At 23.4% G+C, this 8,366-nt stretch overlaps 4 protein-coding genes across 4 annotated transcripts; 3 read left to right on the plus strand and 1 right to left on the minus strand.

The window, feature by feature from the left end:
* The first annotated feature begins 614 nt into the window (after positions 1-614).
* On the plus strand, positions 615-858 carry DICPUDRAFT_73800 (uncharacterized protein). The gene has a single exon (XM_003294952.1). It carries the CDS (start codon positions 629-631, stop codon positions 851-853), a length of 225 nt encoding a protein of 74 aa, XP_003295000.1. The 5' UTR covers positions 615-628; the 3' UTR covers positions 854-858.
* Positions 859-1,668: 810 nt separating this feature from the next.
* On the plus strand, positions 1,669-5,138 carry DICPUDRAFT_51827 (uncharacterized protein). Its single transcript, XM_003294953.1, has 6 exons — positions 1,669-1,810; positions 2,024-2,082; positions 2,189-2,371; positions 2,481-2,678; positions 2,748-3,041; positions 3,124-5,138. Exons 1-6 carry the CDS (start codon positions 1,771-1,773, stop codon positions 4,870-4,872), a joined length of 2,523 nt encoding a protein of 840 aa, XP_003295001.1. The 5' UTR covers positions 1,669-1,770; the 3' UTR covers positions 4,873-5,138.
* A 64-nt stretch (positions 5,139-5,202) lies between these two features.
* DICPUDRAFT_160104 (uncharacterized protein) lies at positions 5,203-7,075 on the minus strand (the record flags this gene model as incomplete). The annotated part of the gene is made up of 2 exons (XM_003294955.1): positions 5,203-5,562; positions 5,633-7,075. 2 exons carry the CDS (start codon positions 7,073-7,075, stop codon positions 5,203-5,205), a joined length of 1,803 nt encoding a protein of 600 aa, XP_003295003.1.
* A 948-nt stretch (positions 7,076-8,023) lies between these two features.
* DICPUDRAFT_160105 (uncharacterized protein) lies at positions 8,024-8,335 on the plus strand (the record flags this gene model as incomplete). Its single annotated transcript, XM_003294954.1, has 1 exon — positions 8,024-8,335. A coding segment is annotated over one exon (312 nt), but the record flags the coding sequence as incomplete, so codon positions are not given.
* Positions 8,336-8,366: the final 31 nt, after the last annotated feature.

Below are 8,366 nucleotides of genomic sequence, written 5' to 3' on the forward strand. Positions count from 1 at the left end.
TATTATTTAGTTAAATAATTAAAAAAAAAAAAAAAAATTATTATAGATAAAAAAAATAATTTGAATTTTTATCTTTTATCAAATAAATCAATTTTTAATTAATTGAGAGTCAAAATAGAGGGGTTGGTATCATTTATTTAAAAAGAAACTGTTATTTTTTTAAATTAATTATTATAATATTTAACTTTAAAAGACATTTTTAACCTTACCACTATAAAAGTACAAATCTTTCACTCACACAACTATATTTAAACACAAGATTTACTAGAATAAATCAAGTGTGTGATTTTTTAAAAAAATATAGATTAACACTTTTTTTTATTTTTTACACCCATATTATATTATTTTATACTATAAAGTTTTAAAACAAATAAAATGTAACTACTTTATATAAAGTTTTGTAAATTCTTTATTTTTTTAAATAAATTTAAATAAAAAATATTGATAAAAAAAAAGTATAAATAATAAATAAAAAAAAAACATTTAATCAACTCAAAAACATCAAAAACTAAACAACAAAAATGACAATTTTATGTAAGTTTAATTTAAAAACTATTATTTTTATTAAAATTAATTAATTCTAATTTATTTATATATTATTTTAGCTGCTTTAACTTCATTATCTCCAATGAGCACCAGCTCAAAATCAAGCATCAGCTCAAAGAGTGCTTCATTATCAATGTCATCAAATAAAGTTGCATGTGGTGGTTGTGGCGGTAGTGGTCCAATCTTTATTCCAGCAGCTGCCAATATTGATGTTAATGTCAATGTTGATATCAATTTAACTGCCGTCACTAGTATCGTTGGTGGAATTGTCGGTGGTTTATTAGGTGGTTCATGTGGTTGTAATTAATCAATTTAAATTTATGCTATTGTAATAGTATTATAAATCAACAAAATGTTGTACCATTATTAAAACTATGTAATAATCTAACCAAACCATTTTTAATAAAAATATTGTGTTTTTATTTTAATTCTGCAAATTTAAAAAAAAAAAAAAAAAAAAAAAGATATTTTACACCCCACCATCGAAAAAAAAAAAACTAATATCTTTTGATTATTATTTATTGGGTAATTTCTTTTATTTATATCTTTAAATTTTATTTATTTATTTTATTTTATTTTTATTTATATATATTACAACTTCTTCGTTTGATCTGATTTTATTGCTTTGAACTTCATTCTATACTGTCGCATGTTCTTGTGGATTTGGGTTCTGTGGCTGTTGATGATCATTTTAAAAGAGCGCTCTTTTTCCATTCATTATTTGAAAAATCATTTTTATTTATTTCTTTTTTTTTTTTTTTTTAGTTTTTTAAATTTTTTAATTTTTTTTTTTTGTCATTAAAAATTTCAAAGAAAGCGCAATAAATATTTGTTTGTGTTGTATATTTTTTTTTTTTTTTTTGTATATATTGGTTTTTTCTTTATCTTAAAATTATAAATTTTTTTAAAAAGGTAAGTAATGTAATTTTATTAACACATATTTAAAAAAACATATAAAACTATTATATTTGTATAAATTTAAATATAAAAAATTTTTAAAAATTTTTTTAAATTTTTTTTTTTTTTTTTATTTTTTTTTTTTTTTTATTTTTTTTTTTTTTTTTTAAAAATTTCATAAAATTTTTTTTTTTATTATTTCACACCTAAATATATTTTTTTATTCTATCTTTGGGTTCCATTGGGTTCCAAAAACAATATTATAATCCTTATTTCTCACAATTCCTCGTTTTAATCTAGGTATAATATATAATAAATATAAATAAAATGGAATTACTTCAAGCTTTAGTAGGGGCCAGTAATCCAGGTATGTAGTTCACATTAGGGTTTTTACCCTTTTTTTTTTTTTTTTTTAAATTAAATTTTTTTTATTTTATTATTATTGGTTTAAAAATTATTATTAACAATGATTTTTTTTTTAATCAAATTATCAATTACCAAATAATTAATAATGATGATCACACAACAATGATCAAATTTTTTTATTTTTGTGATTTACAAATTTAAACTATAATTTTAGATCCAAATGTTCGTCAAGCTGCCGAAAATTTCTTAACCACTGCATCAAATCAAAATTTCGTAGGTATCTTTATTTATTTTGTTTTTTTTTATTAATTTTAAATTAATAACGATGATAGAAAATGAAAAACTAACTTTTTTTTTTTTTTTTTAATACTTAAAATAGCCATTATTCATTCATTCATTAACTAGCGAACTTATCAATGAAGAAAGAGAACCAAAAATTAGACAATTAGCTGGTATTGTTTTAAAGAATAGTATTTATTCTAAAAGTCAAGAAAGAAACGAAGTTTTAATCAAACAGTGGGTATCAATTGATGCTGCAGCTAGAAATGTTATTAAAAACGATGTAAGTACTCATTATTTATTTATAGTATACAAATTATAGGAATAAAATTTTAGGGATATTTTAGCAATGAAAATAAATAATTAATTCTATAAAATTATTACTATTCTAGTTATTAAGAGGTTTATCATCACCAATTTATGATGCTCGTCACACTGCAGCTATTGTAATTTCACATATTGGTTTAATTGAAATCCCACACAGTTTATGGGAAGAGTTAATCCCATCTCTTTTTAAGAATATCGAAACAGGTGGTGAACATTTAAAACAAGTTACACTTCAAACTATTGGTTATATTTGTGAAGAAATTGTAAGTACACAATATCACACTATTATTATTATTATTATTATATTAACATATTTTAAATCATAAATTTAGGATCCAGATGTTATGAGTAAATATTCTGATAATGTATTAAGAGTTATTACCGATGGTATTAGAGATGAATCACCAAATGTTAAATTAGCTGGTATTCAAGCTTTATGTCACACCTTAGAATTTATTAAAGGCAATTTTGAAAAGAAAGAACAAAGAGATTATATTATGAAGGTCATTATCGATAACTCAGAATCACAAAACCCATTAATCAAAAAAACTGCCTTTGAAAATTTAGTTAAAATTGCATCAATCTATTATGATCATATTTTAGAATATATGAACCCAATTTTTAAAGTAAGTATATCAAATGATGTTACCAATAATTAATAAATATGTATTGATATATACTAACTCTATTTTTCAAATTTAAAAAAAGACAACTGTTGAAGCTATTCAAAAAGATCCAACTGAAGATGTCGTTTTACAAGCAATTGAATTCTGGACAAGTTTAGCAGAAGAAGAACAAAACCAAATCGATATACAGCCATTAGATAAATTAGTAATTCCAAAAGCTCTTGATAATTTAATTCCAATTTTGTTAGAGACTCTCACCAAACAAAGCGAACATCAAGATGGTGGTTGGGGTATTACACCAGCTGGTGCAACTTGTATTCAATATATTTCTCATCTTATGCATATGACAAAATTAAACGAAAATGATCCAGATCGTGTTGCTGAGTTGGTTCTACCATTTATTAAAAACAATATTACAAGCCAAGAGTGGAGATTAAGAGAAGCCTCATGTACTGCATTGGGTTCTATTTTAGAAGACCGTAAGAATCTTGGTGATTCCCTTATTCATTTAATTCCAGTCATTTTACAATTAATCGGTGACACAAACGATATGGTCAAGGAAACTGCCTCATGGACCATTGGTCAAATCTGTGACCATCAAATTTTCAATGTTTCACAACTTTTAGAAAGTATCCTCAAACAACTTATTGCTTACACCGAAGATAAAAACGTTAAAGTTGCCACTCATTGTTGTTGGGCCATCCATAACATTTGCCAAGCTTTTGAAGGTGGCAGTGTAGGTCCATATCCAACTCTTCAACCAGCCTCACAAGAAATTGCCAAATGTCTTATTAAAGCTGCACACAGAACCGATATTGAAGATGATGATCATAAGTTAAAAACCAATGCCTATGAAGCTCTCAATTCTCTTATTTCCTACTCTAATGCTTCACCTGAATTAATTGTCGAAATCTTAAAGGTTACTTTTATGGATTTCGAACAATCATTCAAAATGGAAGTTTTAAATCAAGACGACTGTGAGGCTCAATTCAATCTTCAATCATTATTATGTTCAACTTTCCAAGCTATTGCCTCAACATTAAAAGAACACATTCAACCATACGCTAAAGATATGTTAAACTATTTATTCTTAGTATTCAAAAACCAATCCGTTATTATCTACGAAGAAGCCCTTTTAGCTATCGATGCTCTTGTCTTAGCTCTTGAATCCGAATTCGAACAATTCTTCCCACCATTCCTCAACATCCTCATAAATTTCCTCCAAAATGTAGAATATGGTTCAGTTACCAATATTGCTATTGGTATTGTTGGTGATTTAGCTCGTTCATTTGGTAAAAAATTCTCAGGTATCTGTGAGACTATTGTTCCATTAATCATCAGTGATCTTACCAATCCAAAACTTTCTATGAACGCTAAACCAAGTGCTATTTCATGTCTTTGTGATATTGCTATCTCTGTTGGTGCCGATTTTATCCCATATCTTCCAACTGTTATGCCAATCTTAAGCCAAGCTTCCAAGACTGAGTTAGATGATGAAGAATTCTTAAATGAATTAAGAGAAACTATTTTCCAAGCTTACACTGGTATCCTCCAAGGTCTCAAAGGTGATAACAGAGTAGAAGAACTTAACATTTACCTTAACGATATGTTTAATTTCATTCAAGTTATTCATTCAGATGGTGATCGTTCAGATGAAGTCACATCATCAGCTCTTGCTCTCATTGGTGATTTAGCTCAATCAATGGGTGAACAAGTTAAAGCTCAATTAAATAATCCACTCGTTAAAGAACTTGTTAATGATGGTATTCAAAGATCAGTTAATTATGCTGATTACGCCAGAGATTCTGTATTCACAAATAATTTAAAATAAAATAATAATAATAATAATAATAAATAATAATATATCATCACATAAATACATTTCCACACACACACAAAAACACATTACACGACACAATACACATTTTAAAAATATATATACACACAACATTTACATCACATACACATACTTCCACATACACACAACATTTACTCAATATATTTGGTTCTTAACTAGAACTAAATGTAAAAATATATTATAAAATAATATTTAAATATAATAAACAATAAAAAAACTTGTTATATTTTAAAATTAATAATTTATTAATTTTTTTTTTTTTATTTTATTTTTTTATAACTTTCTACTATATTTTTGATTTATTTATAGTTTTAGTTTTTGATCTTTTAGTTTTTGTTGTCTAATTTCTGTTCCCAAACCAATAAAAAATATTAATATACCAATAAGATGAAATGTTAGCATTGTGTCTTGAAATAAAAAGAATGAAAGTAAAATTGTTAAAAACTTTCTAAATGACGAGATAACATTTGCATAAAAAGCATCGGTAATCTTTATAAGATTTAAATATGCTATATTTGCAAAATATCCAAGCGATATAAATCCCATCATTGACAATAACACTAATTTGTGTGTGAGTAAATAAACTAATGAGCTTTTTAATTCTCCTGAATAAAATAAAATTGGAAGAGTTAAAATTGATCCAAAGAAATTTGTAAATAATGACTAAATAATAAAAAAAATTTTATTAGTATTATTTTTTTTATAATATTAGATATTTATTGATTATATTTACCAATTCTAGTTCTGAGGAAAAATCTTTTAGAATTTTTTCATACAAAATCGATTTTATAGATTCTACAAAGATATAGGATACAATTAAAACTATTCCAAGAGGAGATAGGAAGGAGTTTACAGAATCACCCAAAGCAAACAAGAATAAACCTGAAAGCATGGCTGCAATGGAGGCGTATTCGGTAGTTGTATGCGATCTTTTGAATAGGATTCCACCAATTATCATAACTGGTATAATTTTTGAAGTTTGAAATAATATTTTGGTTTTATAACTTAATAATCTTAATGATTCGTTACCCAATGTTTTGGTTAAGAACAAAACAAAAGATAAGAGTGTATAAAGTTTAATTTTTTTAATTGATAATCTTTGGAAAATTTGTAAATGTGATAAATTATTTATATTGTTATTTAAACTATTATTATTGTTGTTGGTTTTATTGGTTCTTCGTTGTTGTAAAATAATATCTCTAATAGAGAATAAAAATGAAAAAAAGAATTGACTGAATGAATAAAGCGCAAAAAAATTAACCTCTTGTTTTTTAAATAATAGTTCTTGTAAAAATCCATAAATTAAATATAGAATTACAACATAGGATGTATAAAATATTATATTTGGTTTGATGTTGTTATTATTTGTTGTATTATTACTATTATTAATTGAGTTGCTGTTATTGTTACTAAACTCTGAGCTAAATTCAATTTCAATATTATTGTTTGTTGATACTGCTAAACTATCTTTATTATTTCCTGAAGGTGCACTACCTAAATCTGAATTTTTAATAGTTGCTGATGATGTTGTTGTTGCTGGGGATTGATGTCGTTTATCAAAATAAGAGCTAAATACTTGAAAAAATATTGATAAGGGTTTCGATATAGTTTGATTTATTAATTTTTTAATTTTATTATTGTTATTATTATTGATATCATTATTATAAAATTGTTTACTTTCGTTATTTTTATTATTGTTATACAATATATTATCAATATTATTAATTAGTTTTATTGTTTCATTTTTATTATAGTCGTTAGAATTTAAATTATTGTTATCGATTATAGTATTTTTATTGTTTTGATTATTTTCATACAAATTAAAATTATCAATTGGCTTTGTATTGTTATTATTACAATTATTGTTATTATTAGTTAATATCTTTGGGCTGTTTTTATTTTGGATTGATGATTTAATATAGGGTGAGGTTATTACACTGCCTCCGCTACTTGCGCCATTAGGAATCAAATATTGAAAGTTTTGCTGAAAATTATTTAAACCTAAATTTATATCATTATTTGAAAGTAATATGGGAGTGCTATTATCGAATTCGTTCTTTTTTTCATTAATTAATGGTGATAAGTTGTTATTACTGTTGCTGTTATTTATATTTTTATTATTATTATTAACTTGAGAGTTTTGGGTTGTTAATGGTACATCTTCAAAAATATCCATTGTTACTATTATTATTTATTTTATTTTATTTTTTTTAATATAATAAAAAGAAAAAATATAATTTTTGTTTGGTAAAAAATTATTTTAAAATTATTATTTATATAGTATTCATATTATTTATAAATAATTATTTTAAATAAAGATAAAAAAAGAAGTAATAAAGATTAAAATGAAAATATCTTATTGAACTGAAAAAATAAAATAATAATAAAACGAAGATTTTTTTTTTTTTTTATTTTTTTTTTTTTTTAAAATTTTTTTTTAAAATAAATTATTTTTATTTTTTTTTTAAATATATTTTTTAAAATTAATAAACATTTTATTGAATTGTATAAATTACAAATGTGGTAGTGCTTTGTTTGTGTGAATGTGGTTGTTTTTTTATTTTTTATTTTTATTTATTGTTTATTTATTTGATGGATTTAATTATAAAACAAAATGTAAATATAATGAAGGTTAAATAAATAAAATAAAAAGGTGGAAAATTTTATTAAATGTCCAAAAACAATAAAATAAAAATATATATAATAAAAAAAAAAAAAAAAAAAAATACAAAGTATAAATAGATTTAATTTAGAGAAAACAAACATCTCTTTAAAGTTGTTTCTTTATCCAGGAATGTTCAAATTAAAGTGCCAGTGGCAACAAAGATGAAAAATGGCCCATTAATAGCAGTTTAGAATTCAGTGGAATTTAATAAAAGTAATAATAGAAATAATAATTTAACTCATTTTTTTAAACTCCCCCCCCACCCCTCCAATTTAAAAAACTTAATCTTTAAATTAAGTTTTAAGTTTTTAAATTAATAAATCAAACATTTTAAATTAATAATAAATGAATAAATAAATAAAAGGAACAGATACATAAATAAATAAATAAATAAATAAATAAATAAATAAATAAATAAATAAATAAATAAATTAATAAATAAATAAAAAAAATAATTAAATGTCTATAAATTTAGAATTAAATAATATTTGGAAAGATTTTTTATTTAGTTGGGAAAAGAGTAGTAGTGAAATGAATGGTGAAGTTTTTCCATCGGAAGTTTTTTTAAATATTTTTGGAAATCAAAAGAAAATAGAGCTTGCAAAACAACTGTTGCCTCCATATAACCTTACCACATTATATCACGGTGTACCAAATACATGTTCAGATTTGTCTTGTAATAGTTGTGGTGGCTGCAATATAATGAAAAATGGTTTCAATTTATCTTTGGAATCTAGTTCAAAGGAATCTTATTTAAGATTTCGTAAGGGTGTTTATTTAGCATCAAATTCATCAAAAGCAA

Source organism: Dictyostelium purpureum (assembly GCF_000190715.1).
Source record: "Dictyostelium purpureum unplaced genomic scaffold DICPUscaffold_689, whole genome shotgun sequence".
NCBI classification, from domain to species: domain Eukaryota; phylum Evosea; class Eumycetozoa; order Dictyosteliales; family Dictyosteliaceae; genus Dictyostelium; species Dictyostelium purpureum.

What these genes read in the sequence shown, in the direction of transcription:
- DICPUDRAFT_51827 (XM_003294953.1), top strand. Translation starts at nt 1,771, where the DNA reads ATGGAATTACTTCAAGCTTTAGTAGGGGCCAGTAATCCAG. An exon ending in AGTAGGGGCCAGTAATCCAG is followed by an intron (nt 1,811 to 2,023) that starts GTATGTAGTTCA and finishes CTATAATTTTAG; the next exon opens with ATCCAAATGTTCGTCAAGCT. An exon ending in CTGCATCAAATCAAAATTTC is followed by an intron (nt 2,083 to 2,188) that starts GTAGGTATCTTT and finishes TACTTAAAATAG; the next exon opens with CCATTATTCATTCATTCATT.
- DICPUDRAFT_73800 (XM_003294952.1), top strand. Translation starts at nt 629, where the DNA reads ATGAGCACCAGCTCAAAATCAAGCATCAGCTCAAAGAGTGCTTCATTA.